We start from the raw sequence: 20281 nt of genomic DNA on the forward strand, positions 1-20281 counted from the left end.
AAGTCTCACCATGCTTGGATCTCAATCAAGTGTTTGTGGATCATATTTAATTTCCTGTTGTTCACTTCACTTCACTTCCTACACAAGACAAAAAGGTCTTCCAGATTAGCTAAAACAATCTGAAGTTAAGAATGAAAGTGAACTACAGTAACTATGGTCAAAGTTAAAGCAGTTAAAGAAATCATTTTACTTATAAGGTTGGTCTGATTGTCTAATTGCTGGTATCAGTTTACACAGTCGGGCTGTATAAGATTTTAGAAATGCTAACAGGATGTAATACAATTACAATTGGAGACAATCTGTTTAAAGGTTAATTATATATATATGAAATTGATTTGCCATCATCTTAGACCAAACCAATGGGCGCTATAGCGGACCAGACTCCACTGACAAAGCCAGTATTTTTAACTAGCGACTCTAGTTTGGTCAAAATAAACTCTTCATTCCCCAAGCTACGAAAAGGGCTGCAAATACTCACTACTCCACTAAAAGTTGTTTCTGCCACTGACAGACTCAGGTTGTTATTGTCAGTGTCTGACAGCATTATGGAAAGGATCCCTACAGAGATAGACCTATAGTTTAACCACAAACAGCCGTAATATCACTATCACTCTCCACCAGACTCCAGAGACAAAAAACTCATCAAAACCGTCTTTGTTAGTCTTTTCAACAATCACCAACTCTGGCTTGGTGGAAATAAATCCTTAATTCACCGACATAGATGATAAAAACAGCAGATTCAGTCGGAGCAGACTAGTGTTGCACGGTCCACCGATACTTCAATAGTATCGCGATTATCGGAAATGAAAAACGTCACGATTCCTAAATGTATTAATATCGATACTTTTAAGAATGACCGCGTTCCAGATTTGTAAGAGACGTATTTCATGTTGGTGTGTCCAACGCATGCTTCCAGTGCCTCCCTATGGACGTTTGTGTTTTTTCTCCTCACGCACGCAGCAAAGAAGCTGCAGCTGTCATGTGACAAACACTGTAACGAGATGGCTGCATGTGCGAGCCATGCGATACTGTGGCCGCCGGTCCACGACTGGTAGAAAAAGATGACGCAAGGAGTGAAATATGGAAGTACTTTGCCTACCTTTCTGACAGTGAGGGCAAAGCTACCGATAAGTCGAGACCTGTTTGTCGTCAGTGCTACAAACAAATGCAAACAAAGGGAGCCAACACCTCGAACTCGGTGAAACACTTGGCCGACAAACACGCCGAGTTGTACAAAGAGTTTAAAGACCGACAGGTTAGTATGTGAAAGATAACACGACCACGTTCATGCCCTTAAATAAGTCAAATGAGTAGGCTATGGTTTATTTTGTGAGAAGTCACTATTTTGCACCACCGTAGTTTGACGAGGCTATCTAGAGAAATAGTAGACTAACTATGGGCATTATCCTCATGTCTAACCAGTAGCCTGCCTACGGCTAATTCAACATCTCAGAAAACGCAACTTTCACAGATAACGTTAATTATTTGCAAGCTGCTAAAATAAAGCATACAAACATCAGCTAAAATGATCTATAGGCTATATGATTATAATCAGAGTATGTGCATGTTTGTCAGTGGTTTATTTATATTGGGTTATTACAGCATTCAAAGAGCACAGACCTACGCAAATGAGGTGTATTTGTGAAACGCCTTGTAAGAAATTATGGACTCAAATATAAAGTTAACCATCAAAGAAATCAGACGTTGACGTACAGGAAACATTAACCTATATTAATCCGTATATCACAGCTTAAATAACATTAGGTTAACTCATTAATACCTATTATTAATTATGGTAGTGTTATGGTTAAGTAAATGTTAGCAGTTATCGCTATAACCACTGCATATAGAGATGCTAAGTTAGTCACAAGTTATTGTTACTATCACACATGAACTATTTAGATCCTCTGTTATGACAAATTTATCACCATCATATTTTAAATATTTCCATTTTCTTCTGCTACAGAAGTCTGGAGCCACGGGCTCAATGGCTGAGTTTTCTCCTCTGAAAGGAAAAGTTGCACAACTGACAGAATAAGTTATAATATCTGAGATATTGCTGCTAAATTTTATTTGTTTTTTTTTCAAAGTTCGGAATCAAGATAAAGTTATGTTTTCTCTTATGTTTCTTATGATGACTGAGATAATGCTGCTAAATGTATTATTTATTTACCTTGAATGTCATTGATCTAACTTATTTTTTATATTTTGATATTTCATATTTTGTTCAAATGTTATATATATCTGCTGTTCATATGTTCATTCATTAGTGTGCTATATGATTAAAATCTTGTCCCGGTTTTAAAATCAAGCACAGCAATGATATTTGAGAGTGTTTCTCCCTTTTCAGGAAAAGTATCGAAAAAGTATCGAAATCGCTATTCTTGACTTGGTATCGGTATCGAAACAATAATTTTGGTATCGTGACAACACTAAGGCACAGTAGAAACCAGTACTTTATTTGAATGATTTATTTTTAAAAAAGTGAGTTGCACCCTTTAAAGTACAGTAAGTGCCAAAATGTATTTAAACAGTGTTAAATGGCTCCACATTATAACAGTTGTCATTGCTGTTGAGGATGGATTATACTTAGAATCTTATTGAATTTTATCATGAATCCTTTGTGAGTTTTTATCATAATGTTTACTGAATAATGTGAGATGGAGAACCAAATTACTGAATCTACCCTCTGTAGCAATGACCACTATCAGAACATGGAACTAGTAACACTTAATGTACTTTAAAACACATTTTGTTTTTCTGGAGTCATTTCCTTTTCCTTTTGTTTTAAGCACTTTATTTTGACTGAGCTCCTTTGATTTCGTGCCTTTTTAAAAAGCACATTGTGTTGAATAAAAAAAGTTGTTAAATTGTCACTGCTGTGTCACTTTCATGTTTTCTAACATTAATAGCTGATTATAATTGTGTAGTAGGCCGACATCAGTATTTCAGTTTAGAATTAATGTCCCACATTATGAGTTGAAAAATATTGAAAATTTTGAGTGTATTACTCCCTAATTATAAGTTGAGGAATATCAATATTTATAAGATAACATTGAGATAATTCTGTAATAAACTGTAAATGCAATTTTTATTTTATATAAACTTAAAACATTTCATCACTAAAATATTGTTGTGTAATCTGTTACAAAATAATTTTTGAGTTCTGTGAACTTATTAGGGTTTACAGTGCAGCAGGCTGATTTCACTTCAGTCCAACTGATGGAGGTTTTTGTACGGCTCTAAATCACTGTGTGAACGTTCCACTACCATGGTTGCCCAGACAGTAATAATCTCCAGCATCTTCAGCCTGAACACCACTGATGGTCAGAGTGTAGTGAGAATCAGATCTACTGCCACTGAATCGAGATGGAGTTCCCGAGTTTCGAGTTGATGCTTGGTATATAAGAAGTTTGGGAGCCTGTCCAGATTTCTGAAGGTACCAACTGAGATCAGCACCAATATTTGAACTCCCTGTGGCGCTGATGGTCACAGTCCCTCCAGGACTAACAGACTTGGATTTGTCAGTCTGAGTCAGAAAATTGTTTGCCGAAGACTCTGAAATGAAAAATGAAATATTAATCTTGAGAATCAGCAGTTCAGATTATAATAAATTAATAGTCATTAAGTTAGTTTTTAGTTAAAGCCAGGTTTGAGGTAAAAGGCAAGGTAAGTGATATTTACACGGAAAATAACAATTGAACAGTTTTTGATAAATTGTATAAAAACTTCTCACCCTGACTCAACATGACAAACAGAGTTATTGGCAACTTGTTATTGGCTTTCAACAACTTCACACATGAAATTGATTTTGTACTTGGTCCAATATGTTCATCCTGTTTCATCTGTGATATTAGCACAATTAAACTATATATTCTGACAAATTAATTGTTTATATTTATACCGCCTTTTGTTTTTTCTTTCAAGATTGTATAGCAATTGATGCAATTAAATAAAGTTAATTCATTTAACTATTAGTATACTCGTACTCATGATATATAAACTACACCATAAGAGACAGAGAGAGACCATGAGATGTGGTTTAAAGGTCTTGAGAAAACTATTTGATGTTGAGTGAGGATTTATTTTGTTGAATTAGAACATTATAACTATACAGCATGTCTCTCTTCAGCAAACACCAGGCCATGATCAGATATTAGGACAGTACAACATTTTCACCTCAACATTACTTCTGAAAATAGTGGTGTGGACGACATCCTGCCTCGTTCCTGTGCCAAAGACACCAAGTCCCAGTGGCTCCAAGGACTACAGACCGGTGGCATTGACCTCCCACATCATGAAGACCCTGGAGAGACAGGTTTTGGAGCAGCTGTGGCCCATGGTCAAACTTCTCTTGGACCCACTCCAGTTCGCCTAACAGCCCCGATTTCTCCAGTGCTTTCAACACCATCCGGCCAGCTCTGCTGGGTGAGAGGTTGACAGCGATGGAGGTGGATGCTCCTCTTGTGTCCTGGATTGTTGACAACCTGACTGGCAGACCACAGTATGTGCGCCTGCAACACTGTGGGTCGGGTAGAGTGGTTAGCAACACCGGGGCCCCGCAAGGATCTGTCCTTTCTCCCTTCCTCTTCACCCTCTACACCACAGACTTCAACTACCACACAGAGTCCTGTCATCTTCAGAAGTTTTCTGTTCACTCTGCTGTGGTGGGGTGTATCGGCAGAGGTGAGGACTGTGGTGGGTGACTTTGTCACGTGATGAGAGCAGAACAATCCACAGCTCAATGTGTATATAAGTACTATTCTTTATCGTTATGTGAGTGGAACAACTTTAGTATGTAGTATCTAGTGTATAAGTACATTTTGATATTTACTTGACCCCAGTGCTGCATGTGTAAAAATTATATTTATAATTGCAAAATAAACAAATTATTATAAATATAAAATTATTTGCAAAAATACTTTTTGTGAACATCTGTGACTGTGATGTGTCACTTGATTTTTGAAAGATATTATTTAAGTAGTTTGAGGACAATTATAAGTAATATATTAGTGTGTGTAGTTTGTGCTTGGTGAGGTTACTGTCACCTCTGTGTTCAGTGGTCTGTGTCAGAGTCTCTTCCTCTTCAGCAGCTGCAGTCGGTTCCTGCTGTAACAGCTCAGTGTCTCTGCAGTCTGACTGAGGGAGGTTTTTGTACGACGACAAATCACTGTGTGAACACACCAGCACTGTTTATATAGTGAGCACTCTGACAGTAATAAACTGCTGCATCTTCAGTCTGAACTCCACTGATGGTCAAAGTGAAGTCAGAGCTGCTTCCACTGCCACTAAACCGAGCTGGTGTTCCTGAATAACGTGTGCTCACAGTTTGTATCAAGAGTTTTGGAGGCTGTCCAGATTTCTGTTGATACCAGTGCATACAGTCCCCACCACAATAGGGGACAACAGCTTGGTTTGTTTTACAGCTGATAGTGACAGTGGATCCTGGAGTAGATGTCACTACTGGAGGCTGAGTCACAGTCACCTGACCGCTGCATCCTGCAGACAAAAACAAATCATTCATTTATCAGCAGAAAGAAATGAGAGAAAAGGCAGTACATCATGTTTGAAATGTTGCTGAGTGAATGAACCTGTAAAACAGCAGCAGGCCAGCGTCCAGATGAGGATGGTGATGAGAGTCATGGTGGTTGTGGTTTCTGCTGTGTTGACTGACAGATCTGAGTCCTGCAGTGTTGAACTCACAGGACTATAAACCTTCTCAGTTCACTGGAGGATCAGCTGACGATGCAAAGCCTCCTCTCTATGGAAATTATTTCTCTGCTCTCAACACACTGAAGGCAACGTGGGACACAAAATTAGGAGAAATACTGCTTGGATTTACACCATCTATGATCTTAATGGAATACAAGGAAATATTTATATTAGAAGTGCAGCTGAGGATTAAAAGATGAGTTTGTGTCCACTGTGGTTGGTATGATATGTCTGTTTGTCTGCCTTTAATTTACTTACATTGTTAACTAAAGATGAATAACACATTTCAGTTTTGCTTCATATGAATTTGTAAAAAAATATTATTCAAAAATATAATTTTAATTTAACCATTAATCAACTGATATAAAACTGTGAAAAACATTACTTTGTTACAAGGTGACTGTTATCGTTTCTCTGTCAGGTATAGAAAAGTAAAGCAAAATAAAAGAAAGAACCTTAAATTGTACAATAATTTCAATCCAAACAATTAGAAAAACATTGTAAATTTAATAAATTATATTCTTTCTGTGTTATTAGTAAGATCAGAGAGTCTTTCCAGTGGATAGATGCTTCACAGTGCAGAAGGTTTTTGTACGGCCACTTAATGAGTTTGTATCACTGTGGTACACTTTTGGTGGCGGAACCAAACTCATCATACACTGTAAGTACCAGAGATTTTTATTTTATACAACATGACAGATTATACTACATATTGAAAAACGTCATGTGATAAAACAAGAAATTAATGTGGCTATTTTATATTTTGTGGATATTTTCTGTTATTTATCAAGCGTAGCTAACATCACATTTAGGCATAAACACAGAGATTAATGTTCTTTTAGTATTATACATGTTATTACGACAGAAAGATTTAATATAAATTGAATTTAATCTATTTAGCTGTAAAATATTAACATATCTGATTGTAAAATTTGTCTGAGCAACATTTTAACATTTCGGGAAACATAAATATTTCAAGTTTATTATTTCAACATTAAAGAAAGGTTAGGTATAAAATCTGATGTGAATGCTTTTGCAACAAATAAGTGAGTTTCTTTGTACGTACAGTGTAGATGCAGTTTGCGTTCACAGTTCGTTAGTTTAAAGTGGTGAAAAGGAAGTGAAACAGACAGATGACAAAGTCTTTAACTGAATACAGACATTATGTTTTTAAAAAAAGAAGATCATTGCAGGGATAAATCATTAACTGTCACACATTGATGTTAAAATCGAATTTAAGGATCATCATTACAAATTTCTATTACATTTACAAATGAGTCATGTTGGATTTTACTGTCCAATTCTCAGTGCCACAGTAGATGACCTATTATATTAAATGTCAAAATTAAATCAAGTTTGTATTTGTTAAAGCCTCATTTCCTCCCATGTCTCACCTCCTCTCCTCTGTCTGATCACAGTATCATGCACACAGCTAATCCACAGCAGTGTTAACCTCTGTCATGTATCATAAGTGTCTCATGTTCAGCTGTCTGTCCTACAGAGGAAGTTAATCTGCTCCTTGTGTGTCTCTGCTCTCCCCTCCAGCTGGCCCCATGGTCAGGCCCTCAGTGTCTCTGCTTCCCCCCTCCTCTGAGCAGCTCTCTGGGGGCTCGGCCACGCTGGCCTGCCTGCTGACCGGCTACTCTCCTCAGGGAGCCGTGGTGAGCTGGGAGGTGGACGGTACGGAGGTGACAGAGGGGGTCCTGACCAGCTCAGAGGAGGAGAAGAGTGGACGCTACAGCAGCAGCAGCACCCTGAGCCTGAGCCAAGAGCGCTGGATGAAAGGAGAGCTGTACTCCTGCAAGGTCCTCCATCATGACCACAGCCAGACCCAGTCCCTCCACAGGAGCCAGTGTGAGGGCTAGAGGGGCTCACTGAAGCCCAGGACAGGAGCTCTGTGTGGGGGGAGCAGGAGGAACAAACCTGCTGCTCTGATCAATATGAGTTTTAATGTTTGTAGAGGAACTAAAGCTTTGTGTGACAGAGAACAACACTGCTGTAAAGTGTTGGACAACAACAACTTAGAGAGTAATGTGTGTAGCTCAGCAGCTAGATGTGAGTGTGCTTAATAACTGTCATGTTGATGATTGATGTTTTTGCTAATAAAGCTTGAACTAATAAATAACTCTATGAAGTGTTTGTTCTTTTGTTTTAGGAAGAGTAGAAAGCAATGAAATGGTTCAATAATTTTAAGTGATACTCCTCTCTGTGGAACATGACACGCTTTGGATTGATCATGTCTGGATTAATCTCTCTCTTTTTTCTTTATTTGTGATGAACTTGATATTATACAATACTACAAACAACTAAAGAATACATGTATTTATCATAATTTTAAAAAATGTTATTTGTGAATATCTGTGACTGTGATGTCACTGGATTTTTTAAAGATGATTTTACAAGAACTGTGTGGAAAAATATAATCAATATATTACTATGAATGTGTAGTTTGTGCTTGGTGAGGTTACTGTCAGCTCTGTGTTCAGTGGTCTGTGTCAGAGTTTCTTCCTCTTCAGCAGCTGCAGTCGGTTCCTGCTGTAACAGCTCAGTGTCTCTGCAGTCTGACTGAGGGAGGTTTTTGTACGACGACAAATCACTGTGTGAACACATCATCATCAGAGATTTCATGGTAACTCTGACAGTAATAAACTGCTGCATCTTCAGCCTGAACTCCACTGATGGTCAAAGTGAAGTCAGAGCTGCTTCCACTGCCACTAAACCGAGCTGGTGTTCCTGATTCACTTGTGCTCACAAATGTTATTAGGAGCTTTGGAGGCTGTCCAGATTTCTGTTGATACCAGAACATAGCCTGATCTCCATCACTGTATGTGTAAACAGCTTGGTTTGTTTTACAGCTGATAGTGACAGTGGATCCTGGAGTAAATGTCTTTACTGGAGGCTGAGTCACAGTCACCTGACCGCTGCATCCTGCAGACAAAAACAAATCATTCATTTATCAGCAGAAAGAAATGAGAGGAAAGGCAGCACATCATGTTTGAAATGCTGCTGAGTGAATGAACCTGTAAAACAGCAGCAGGCCAGCGTCCAGATGAGGATGGTGATGAGAGTCATGGTGGTTGTGGTTTCTGCTGTGTTGACTGACAGATCTGAGTCCTGCAGTGTTGAACTCACAGGACTATAAACCTTCTCAGTTCACTGGAGGATCAGCTGACGATGCAAAGCCTCCTCTCTATGGAAATTATTTCTCTGCTCTCAACACACTGAAGGCAACGTGGGACACAAAATCAGGAGAAATACTGCTTGGATTTACACCATCTATGATCTTAATGGAATACAAGGAAATATTTATATTAGAAGTCTAGTTGAGGATTTAAGGATAAGTTTGTGTCCACTGTAGGTGGTATGATATGTTTGTTTGTCTGTCTTCAATTTACTTACATTGTTTACTGTAGATAAAATAACTCATTTCAGTTTTGCTTAATATGAGTTTTTAAAATACTATTATTTAAAAGCATCATGTGCATTTGACCATTTAATAACTGATATAAAACTGTGAAACAAATGACTTTGTTACCGGTGACTGTAATAGTTTCGCTGTCAGGTGTAGAAAAGTAAAAAATAATATTTATTTATACACAAATTTCAATCCATTTCATTAAAAACATTTTGTACATTCAATATAGTTTATTCTTTCTGTGTTATTAGTAAGATCAGAGAGTGTTTTCAGTGGATAGATGCTTGTTCACAGTGCAGGAGGTTTTTGTACGGCCACTTAATGAGTTTGTATCACTGTGGTGGACTTTTGGTGGAGGAACCAAACTCATCGTTGACTGTAAGTACCAGAGATTTTATTTTATACAACATATAGCAAATGTAACTATTATAACTATTATTATATTGAATGAGACTCTGATCAGTTCAGTGTTTGTATGTTGCTGATTATTTGTGTTATTTTAGCAAATAAGGCTGATCTCACCATCTGAGAGTAAACATCACAGAAACCAACATTTATTTAACATTAAAAATTTACAGAAACAAAATAGAAATTGTTTAACTGAAAAAAATGGATTGATTAATTTAATTAATTAACATTAAAACTGTTTTAAAATGTGATTCCTGTTGAACATGAACATGATCTTATCGTTGAATGCAGCTTATCTTTGTGTTCACGGTTCATTCATTTTACATGTTGTGAAAAGGAAGTGAAAGAGACAGATGACAAAGGTTTTAACTGTATTCACATGAGTGTTTCAGTTCTGTCAGTTTAAACAGAAGAAGATCATCACAGGGATGAGTTATTCACTGTCACACATTATAAAACACAGATGAAGATGTCATCAATAGTCATCATCAATTAACCTTTTCAGTTGCATTTACACTTGAATCATGTGTCTGATGGTCTGATACTGAGTGATTTATGAGTGCAACAGCAGCACAAGTTATTCTGTTTTATTGGATCAAATATAGAAAATTACTAGTATGTAGTTTGTATTTGTTACCAAGCCTTCACTCTTATTACTTTCTCCTTCCCCCTCCCCTCTCCTCCTCCCCCCTCTCTCCTCCAGTGGGTGTGGTGCGTCCCACCCTGACCGTCCTCCCCCCTCCAGAGAGGAGCTGCAGAAGGACGGTGCCACACTGGTGTGTCTGGCCAGCGGGGGCTTCCCCTCAACCTGGAGTCTGGGCTGGAAGGTGGGGGGCAGCAGCAGCTCCTCAGGGGGTGTCACACAGCCTGGAGGTCCTGGGGAGGGACGGCCACTACAGCTGGAGCAGCACCCTGAGCCTCTCTGCAGACCAGTGGAGGAAGGCGGGCTCAGTGAGCTGTGAGGCCAGTCTGAGTGGACAGAGCCCTGTCACTCAAACCCTGGACCCTGACCACTGCTCAGAGTAGAGCTTCAGCAACACTTCCTGTCTGGAAATGATGCTGCTTCTTTGATAGAGATCTTGATGAAGCTGCAGATCTCCTCTGTTCACATATTTCTGCAAACTCATGACTCTGCTTTCATTTGTAGCTTTCTGTTACTTGTATTCTTCTTAAAAGCTGTTTATTTTTAAAATGTCAAATAATAACTGAATCATTGGTAAATAAAACTGTAGATTTTAATAAATAACTGACTTTGTATTTCTTTTGCAAAATATTATTCATGAGAAACACACACTTTATCATATTTCATCTTTCCTGCACACTTCATCATAAACTCAGGTTTCTATTCACTACATTAAACTTTCTATAATAATAGTGTGAAATTAAATTCTAATATATTTTCCATTTGTAAATAAATCATCTGAATAATTTTGATGTTACTATTACAGTAGATTGTTTTGTGCTGCTGAATGCAAAACTGCTTTTGAATATTTGTAACTGTCAGTGGATATATTCTACTAGGACTTTTTGTGGGAAAATACATTATTTGATCATTTATATTCAACTTAAAGCTGCATTTTGTTTCAGTTTTATTTAGATTCATTGTGGTTCTGCTTGGTTACTTTTGTGTTGTGCGCACTGGACCAGTTATCCTCTTCACAGTCTCTTCACCAACCCTCTGCACCTGCAGCAGGCTGATTTCACTTCAGTCAACTGAAGGGGGTTTTTGTACGGCTCTAAATCACTGTGTGAATGTTAGATCGGTATGCAAGCCAAGACAGTAATACTCTCCAGCATCTTCAGCCTGAACACCACTGATGGTCAGAGTGTAGCGAGAACCAGATCTACTGCCACTGAATCGAGATGGAGTTCCTGAGAAGGGTCTTGTTGCTTTGTATATAAGAGGTTTGGGAGCCTGTCCAGGTTTCTGAAGGTACCAACTGAGATCAGCACCAATATCTGAACTCCCTGTGGCGCTGATGGTCACAGTCCCTCCAGGTCTAACAGACTTGGATTTGTCAGTCTGAGTCAGAAAATTGTTTGCAGAAGACTCTGAAATGAAAAATGAAATATAAATCTTGAGAATCAGCAGCTCAGATTATAATAAATTAATAGTCATTAAGTTAGTTTTTAGTTAAAGCCAGGTTTGAGGTAAAAGGCAAGGTAAGTGATATTTACACTGAAAATAACAATTTAACAGGTTTTGATAAATTGTATAAAATCTTCTCACCCTGACTCAGAAAACCCAACATGACAAACAGAGTTATTGGCAACTTCATCCTGATGCAGTTTTCAGTGTGAGTGCATGAAAACAGTTCAGACTCTCTGTGACATCAGAACTTAAACTCTGAGGAGCAGTGATGCTTTAAAATCATGCAAAACATATGTGGACACACCTGTCTTTGTCAAACTGTGAGGAAGAGATGAGGTGGAGTAAGTATAGGTTCCATCTCCCTGTGGACTGATTAAGCAAATGTAGAAACTTTAGACTTTCTGTTCTTCATCTCTCAGATTGTTTCTGACTTTGCAAAGTCTCCCAGAAGCCTTTGTGCTCATAAATAGATGCAGGCTGGCATTCCAGGTTCAATAACTTAATACATGATATTGATTTTGTATTTGGTCCTAAACTGTTTCGATTAATAATTATCAGTCTGTTCGACCTGTTTCAGCCGTGATATTGGGACAAATAAACTATAAACAGAGACCATGAATGTAACTTAACATCAGTGTTTCCAGGCTTTTATTTCAAGAAATTCCTCTGAAAAAAAGTCTTCTTACCCTCCTAGTTGCCATTGGCGTTCATAAGCCTCCATGTATTCAGTTGAATATGAAACTTAATACGTTAATGAAGATCACGTGATACAATCAAAAGGTCCATAACAGCTACTAAATGGATCATGACATGTAGTAGTTTTGAACTACAAGTACACTGCTTTTAAAACAAGAAATTGTATATTTGATATTTTTTGTAAACTGAGGATTTGTTTATATTCATTCTTCTGTTTGTTTTTTGTTTCAAGATTATTTACCAACTGATACAATTCAAAATTAATATATTTTTTTATTCATCTATTTATTCTATCAATTAGTTTCTTGGTGACTTTAAATTAGTTTTACAACCCACATTTAACAGAATCAAAAGACAAAAAAAAAAAAAAAAAGACAAAAGCAAAAAGGTAAGGCAAGAGTAATCACTGGAAAGCAAGAGATGAAACAATCTGGCAGAGAGCAAGGTGAGCTGGGTCGGTAAATGAATGAGTGACCGATGAGGGGAATGAGAGGTAGGTGTGGAGATAGGGGTGAGGGTGAAGATCAGGTGAGAGGAAACCTGGGAGGCAGGATCAGTAAAGACAGGAATTAGTGATACATCAGCTAAACATAAGGAAAAAAACATGAAAGTTAGTGTTTACCAGGGTGGGCTTGTAACTTCACTTGATTCTAACAGCATTGGATTAATCATGTAAATATTATAATCATCATTTTTTAATTGATAATTACATAAAAATGTTAAAGTAATATTCTAAGAACATATAATAAATACCACATGAACAATCAATTTTCTAATTATGTGATCAGACAATATTTTTGTTTTTATTTTTGACAGTAAATATGAGCAGGACATGATGTGTCATTAGATTTTTACTTATTGTTTTATTTATTAGTGTGAATGTGTAGTTTGTGCTTGGTGAGGTTACTGTCAGCTCTGTGTTCAGTGGTCTGTGTCAGAGTCTCTTCCTCTTCAGCAGCTGCAGTCGGTTCCTGCTGTAACAGCTCAGTGTCTCTGCAGTCTGACTGAGGGGGGTTTTTGTACGACGACAAATCACTGTGTGAACACCCAAGCACTGTTTATTTCATCATATCTCTTACAGTAATAAATTGCTGCATCTTCAGTCTGAACTCCACTGATGGTCAAATTAGAGTTCTCTCCGTCTGCTCTGCCAGAAAATCTGGAAGAAAACTCACTTGTAGGATTTTTACCATTTTTCATGACCAGCTTGGGAGCTTGTCCAGATTTCTGCTGATACCAATGTAATCTATTGGTTCCATCTGACCATGTCTTTACCTTTGGGTTGGTTTGACACGTCAGAGTGACTGTAGGTTCAATGGAAGATGTTACCACAGCAGGCTGAGACACAGTAAGTTGACTGCTGGATGCTGAAAAAAGCAGGAAAATATATTTTTCAATTCAGTTCAGTTTTATTTGTGTAGTGCCAATTCATGACAAAAGTTATCTCAGGACACTTTCAAATAGAGCAGGTCTAGCTCATACTCTTTTTCAAGACCGTTTTTAACATGTAACACATAGATGACATATTGAGCAGTTACACAATTTGACAGATTTAATGGTCAAAATAATCCTGACCTCTGAGGCAGCAGCAGGCCAGCGTCCAGATGAGGATGGTGATGAGAGTCATGGTGGTTGTGGTTTCTACTGTGTTGACTGACAGATCTGAGTCCTGAAGTGTTGAACTCACAGGACTATAAACCTTCTCAGTTCACTGGAGGATCAGCTGATGATGCAAAGCCTCCTCTCTATGGAAATTATTTCTCTGCTATCAACACACTGAAGGCAACGTGGGACAGAAAATCAGGAGAAATACTGCTTGGATTTACACCATCTATGATCTTAATGGAATACAAGGAAATATTTATATTAGAAGTGCAGTTGAGGATTAAAAGATGAGTTTGTGTCCACTGTGGTTGGTATGATATGTCTGTTTGTCTGCCTTTAATTTACTTACATTGTTTACTGTAGATAAAATAACTCATTTCAGTTTTGCTTAATATGAGTTTTTAAAATACTATTATTTAAAAGCATCATGTGCATTTGACCATTTAATAACTGATATAAAACTGTGAAACAAATGACTTTGTTACAAGGTGACTGTAATAGTTTCGCTGTCAGGTGTAGAAAAGTAAAACAAAATTAAAGAAAGAACCTTAAATTGTACAATAATTTCAATCCAAATAATTAGAAAAACATTGTAAATTTAATAAATTATATTCTTTCTGTGTTATTAGTAAGATCAGAGAGTGTTTTCAGTGGATAGATGCTTGTTCACAGTGCAGGAGGTTTTTGTACAGCCACTTAATGAGTTTGTATCACTGTGGTGGACTTTTGGTGGAGGAACCAAACTCATCATACACTGTGAGTAACAGAGATTTTTATTTTATACAAAATGACAGATTATACTACAAATTGAAAAACGTCATGTGATAAAACAAGAAATTAATGTGAATATTTTATATTTTGTGGATATTTTCTGTTATTTATCAAGCGTGGCTTACATCCTATTTAGGCATAAACACAAAGATTAATGTTCTTTTATTATTATACACAATATTATGTAACAAAGATTTGATTGAAAAAAAAAAATTTAATCTATTTGGAAATAAAAAATTAACATATCTGGTTGTAAAATTTGTCTGAGCAACATTTTAACATTTGGTACAAAACATAAAAATTTTAGGCTTTGTTATTCCTACATTAAACAATTGTTAGGTATAAAATCTGATGTGAATGCTGTTAAAACAAATAATTGAGTTTCTTTGTACGTACAGTGTAGCTGCAGTTTGCGTTCACAGTTCGTTAGTTTAAAGTTGTGAAAAGGAAGTGAAACAGACAGATGACAAAGTCTTTAACTGAATACAGACATTATGTTTTTTAAAAAAGAAGATCATTGCAGAGATAAATTATTAACTGTCACACATTGATGTTAAAATCTAATTTAAGGATCATCATTACAAATTTCTATTACATTTATGAGTCGTGTTGGATTTTATTGTCCAATTCTCAGTGCCACAGTAGACGACCTATTATTTCAAATGTCAAAATTAAATCAAGTTTGTATTTGTTAAAGCCTCATTTCCTCCCATGTCTCACCTCCTCTCCTCTGTCTGATCACAGTATCGTGCACACAGCTAATCCACAGCAGTGTTAACCTCTGTCATGTATCATAAGTGTCTCATGTTCAGCTGTCTGTCCTACAGAGGAAGTTAATCTGCTCCTTGTGTGTCTCTGCTCTCCCCTCCAGCTGGCCCCATGGTCAGGCCCTCAGTGTCTCTGCTTCCCCCCTCCTCTGAGGAGCTCTCTGGGGGCTCGGCCACGCTGGCCTGCCTGCTGACCGGCTACTCTCCTCAGGGAGCCGTGGTGAGCTGGGAGGTGGACGGTACGGAGGTGACAGAGGGGGTCCTGACCAGCTCAGAGGAGGAGAAGAGCGGACGCTACAGCAGCAGCAGCACCCTGAGCCTGAGCCAGGAGCGCTGGATGATAGGAGAGCTGTACTCCTGCAAGGTCCTCCATCATGACCACAGCCAGACCCAGTCCCTCCACAGGAGCCAGTGTGAGGGCTAGAGGGGCTCACTGAATCCCAGGACAGGAGCTCTGTGTGGGGGGAGCAGGAGGAACAAACCTGCTGCTCTGATCAATATGAGTTTTAATGTTTGTAGAGGAAACTAAAGCTTTGTGTGACAGAGAACAACACTGCTGTAAAGTGTTGGACAACAACAACTTAGAGAGTAATGTGTGTAGCTCAGCAGCTAGATGTGAGTGTGCTTAATAACTGTCATGTTGATGATTGATGTTTTTGCTAATAAAGCTTGAACTGATAAGTAACTTTATGAAGTGTTTGGTCTTTTATTTTATGAAGAGTAGAAAGAAATTAAGTGGTTTTATCAAATCGAGTGATACTGATACATTGAATTATATAACAATATATTGAAAAGTAAGAATGCATGTTTATGTCCCGATTAAGAAAACATGAACAATCTATTTTGGGAAAATCTGATCAGGTAACATTTTTCTGTATTTCTGACGGTATACAGAAGATGATGTTTTAAATTATGTTTTTATGTACAATGCCAAGAAAAAAATATAATCAATATCTAAATGTGAATGTGTAGTTTGTGCTTTGTGAGGTTAGATTAGATTTTAATAAATAACAGAGCCCTGTCACTCAAACCCTGGACCCTGACTGCTGCTCAGAGTAGAGCTTCAGCAACACTTCCTGTCTGGAAACTCAAACTCATGACTCTGCTTTCATTTGTAGCTTTCTGTTACTCTTTTTTTTTTTTTTGCTTGAGAGCTGTTATTTTTAAAATGTCACATAATAACTGAATCATTGGAAAATAAAACTGTAGATTTTAATAAATAACTGACTTTGTAGTTCTTTTGCAAAACATTATTCATGAGAAACAGACACTTTATCATATTTCATCTTTCCTGCACACTTCATCATAAACTCAGGTTTCTATTCACTACTTTAAACTTTCTATAATAATAGTATGAAATGTATCATTTGTAAATAAATCATCTGAATAATATTAATATTACTATTACAGTAGATTGTTTTGTGCTGCTTAATGTAAAACAACTTTTGAACATTTTTAACTGTCAGTGGATATATTCTAATATGACTTTTTGTGGGAAAATACATCATTTGATCATTTATATTCAACTTAAAGCTGTATTTTGGAATTTTTTTCTGTTTTATTTAGATTCATTGTTATTCTGCTTGATGACTGTTGTGTTCACTGCAGTTATCCTCTTTACAGTCTCTTCACCAACCCTCTGCACCTGCAGCAGGCCGATTTCACTTCAGTTAAACTGAAGGAGGTTTTTGTACGGCTCTAAATCACTGTGTGAACGTTAGATCGGTATGCAAGCCCAGACAGTAATAATCTCCAGCATCTTCAGCCTCAACACCGCTGATGGTCAGAGTGTAGAGGGAATCAGAGCTACTGCCACTGAATCGAGATGGAGTTCCTGAGAAGAGTTCTGATGTATCGTATATAAGAAGAGTGGGAGCCTGTCCAGGTTTCTGAAGGTACCAACTGAGATCAGCAATATCTGAACTCCCTGTGGCGCTGATGGTCACAGTCCCTCCAAGACTAACAGACTTGGATTTGTCAGTCTGAGTCAGAAAATTGTTTGCAGAAGACTCTGAAACCAAAAATGAAATATAAATCTTGAGAATCAGCAGTTCAGATTATAATAAATTAATAGTCATTAGTTGAAGCCATATTTGAGCTAAAAGGCAAGGTAAGTGATATTTACACTGAAAATAACAATTTAACAGTTTTTGATAAATTGTATAAAATCTTCTCACCCTGACTCAGAAAACCCAACATGACAAACAGAGTTATTGGCAACTTCATCCTGATGCAGTTTTCAGTGTGAGTGCATGAAAACAGTTCAGACTCTCTGTGACATCAGAACTTAAACTCTGAGGAGCAGTGATGCTTTAAAATCATGCAAAACATATATGGACACACCTGTCTTTGTCAAACTGTGAGGAAGAGATGAGGTGGAGTAAGTATAGGTTCCATCTCCCTGTGGACTGATTAAGCAAATGTAGAAACTTTAGACTTTCTGTTCTTCATCTCTCAGAATGTTTCTGACTTTGCAAAGTCTCCCAGAAGCCTTTCATACATTTGATAATATATGGGGGCCATCATAAAAGTAAAAATCATCATTACCTCTTGCATTCAGTGTAATATTTCACAGTATTATTTATTTATTTTAGTATTTTTGGGGGGCAAATTAACGTAGAAAAAAGGGGAGAGAGCGGCACAAAAGGTTTGTGGTTCACGTTTAAATAAAATAATAAAGACCGAAGGTAAATATTAAGATCAAGCTCCATGTTTGATATTAATATTTACAGCCTAGAATGGAATGCTCGGTGGACATAGCAACGGTAACTATGGGGGAGAGAGGGGGCGGGGCAACAGGAAAATTCCGGTACTTTGAACATCAAAGCCACACTGTATTCCCTTTGTGATGTCATCAGCAGGTCTATATACTTCACAAGGTTCTGAGATAAAGTCATTGCATTTTACACTTCCACCATCGTGAGGTAGAAGATTCGTAGATTGGTAAAACATTCGTAAAAACATTTGTAGATTCATAGAGGATTTAGATTAGTCAGACAGCTAAACACAATGGCTTCTGACCTGACTGATCCCTTGTCCCCCTACTACTGGACAAGGTCTCTCTTTTCCATTTATTCCGGCTTGACGGACAGGGTGGCTCTTGTCAACCAGGTTGAGGAGCTGAAAATTCAACTTCAGCGGGAAAAGGATGCTGTTAAGGAGGCCTCTGAGAGGGAGAAATCTTTGCGCATGAAGTTGGTAGACCTCAAAGTCCACCTACATGACCAAGACCTCAAGGAGCAGGAGAGCATACTCTTGCAAGAGGCCTCTGAGAGGGAGAAATCTCTGCGTGTGGAGTTGGAAGACCTCAAAGTCCAACTACATGAACAGACCTCAAGAAACTCTGAGCTTGTTGCTAAGTTCAAGCATGAGGAAGAGCTGGTGGACCAGGTGTGTCAGCAGATGGAGGAGGAGTCCTGTGCTGTTTCACAGGACCCAGGACTTGTGGCAGAGGGGTACTCTACTACTTCACCGGACCCAGAATGTGTGGAGGAGGAGTCCTCTGCTGTTTCACAGGACCCAGGACTAGTGGAGGAGCCCTCTGCTGGTTTACAGGATCCAGGACTTGTGGAAGAGGAGAGCCCTGCTATTTCCCAGGATCCAGACCTTGAGGAAGAGGCTAAAGTTTGCGAGGAGAATGCTGCAGGGGAGAAGAAACAGCATTCGGTCTGGAAAAGATTTCACCACTTCTTTGGTTTGAGGAAGAAAAAGAAAAGCAGGCAACAGGACTCTGCATCCAACGGTGGCACCTGAGTCGACTTCTTGATTCTTGACTTGAAGTGGAAATAAAAAAATAAAAGTCTGTGCTAAAAATAATGGGAGCAGAATTGGTGCACGTGCCACCAAAGTGAATTCTGAAATGAGATTTTGAACCTACAGTTACTGCAGAACACGACAAATACAGACATCTGACACACAACTGTCCAAATTTAACATCTATCTTTAACATTTATTAGTGTCAGCGGGTTTCCCTTTGTGCTGTTCAGGGTGGACGTTTGCTTTCAAATCAGGGTTTCTAAAGTTAAAGTAAAGTGGGAGCAGCAGAGTTCAGGTACTGTGTGTCACTGAGGTTATCACGTTTGGTTGAATTAACTCGACAGCTCCTCCGAGGTCCAGATACATTAAGACAGCATTCATGTTGATTTACATGTTTGCTGCTCAGAGATAAGAGCATTGTCCTTTTCAAACAAAACACTACAGATCTAAAGTTACCTTTATATGCACCTAACATGTGAACAGGTACTGTGGTCATTCACTGTGTTTGTAGTGAATTAACCGTCACCTACTTTTACAGTTCAGTGTGACAGGATTCCCACGTTTCCTCAATACAACTAAATTATTAGTCATTAGTTGTTATTATTGCTCCATTACCGTACTGTAACTAATATTACTTTAGACAACAATAATTGTGCACGTTTACAGTGTTTAAAGGTTCAGTAATAATACGAAATAAACAAATCATTACCTGCATGTGCTGCTCTTCTGCATGACCTCAGCCCTGTGGAAGCCAGACAGCTTGCAGAATCCGTCATTGCTGTAAACTACACGCCACTCCACGATCTGGGCGTTTCCCAGGAGGAAGCTGGTCTCTGATAGATGGACAGGACAGACAGCGCATCAGCCACAGTCACAGCATCAATCATCAAAAGCAAATAAAAGGCTGCAAAGCGTCTTGCAGCCTCTGGAGAGGATTGTAGAAAGATATGGGGGTCAGTTTTAGTTTTCCTCTTAGATGACTCAACATGTCAACTAATGCGAAATATAGAGATTTTAAAGAAATATAGCTGGACTACAAGGGGGGGAAAAGGGACATTT

General features: G+C 38.1%; 2 long non-coding RNA genes, 1 pseudogene and 2 gene segments (V, D, J or C); 3 read left to right on the plus strand and 2 right to left on the minus strand.

The window, feature by feature from the left end:
* Window positions 1-7200, minus strand: part of LOC127360814 (uncharacterized) — a 15813-nt gene extending 8613 nt beyond the window's left edge. Inside the window, exons 1-2 of one of the 2 annotated variants that reach the window (XR_007883933.1) lie at window positions 7107-7200; window positions 5592-5792 (exon numbers count right to left, since the gene is read on the minus strand). This is a non-coding gene — a long non-coding RNA (uncharacterized LOC127360814). Of the gene's footprint in view, window positions 1-5591; window positions 5812-7106 lie in introns of those variants that run through there. The other variant, XR_007883932.1, reaches the window with a different exon arrangement.
* The window catches only part of LOC127360810 (Ig lambda-1 chain C region-like), a 27663-nt gene extending 19826 nt beyond the window's left edge, over window positions 1-7837 (plus strand). Inside the window, 1 exon segment of the C gene segment in view lies at window positions 7258-7837. Coding sequence covers window positions 7266-7577 — 312 coding nt within the window.
* A 1544-nt stretch (window positions 7838-9381) lies between these two features.
* LOC127360811 (immunoglobulin lambda constant 1-like) lies at window positions 9382-10781 on the plus strand (annotated as a pseudogene).
* A 2390-nt stretch (window positions 10782-13171) lies between these two features.
* LOC127360813 (uncharacterized) lies at window positions 13172-14016 on the minus strand. The gene is made up of 2 exons (XR_007883931.1): window positions 13899-14016; window positions 13172-13690 (listed from the first exon to the last, which is right to left on the minus strand). It is a non-coding gene; the product is annotated as an uncharacterized LOC127360813 (long non-coding RNA).
* A 248-nt stretch (window positions 14017-14264) lies between these two features.
* Window positions 14265-16151, plus strand: LOC127360809 (Ig lambda-1 chain C region-like). The segment is given in 2 exon segments: window positions 14265-14684; window positions 15571-16151. A coding segment is annotated over 1 exon segment (312 nt).
* Window positions 16152-20281: the final 4130 nt, after the last annotated feature.

The sequence above is a fragment of the Dicentrarchus labrax genome, unplaced genomic scaffold (assembly GCF_905237075.1).
Source record: "Dicentrarchus labrax unplaced genomic scaffold, dlabrax2021, whole genome shotgun sequence".
Taxonomy (NCBI): Eukaryota; Metazoa; Chordata; class Actinopteri; family Moronidae; genus Dicentrarchus; species Dicentrarchus labrax.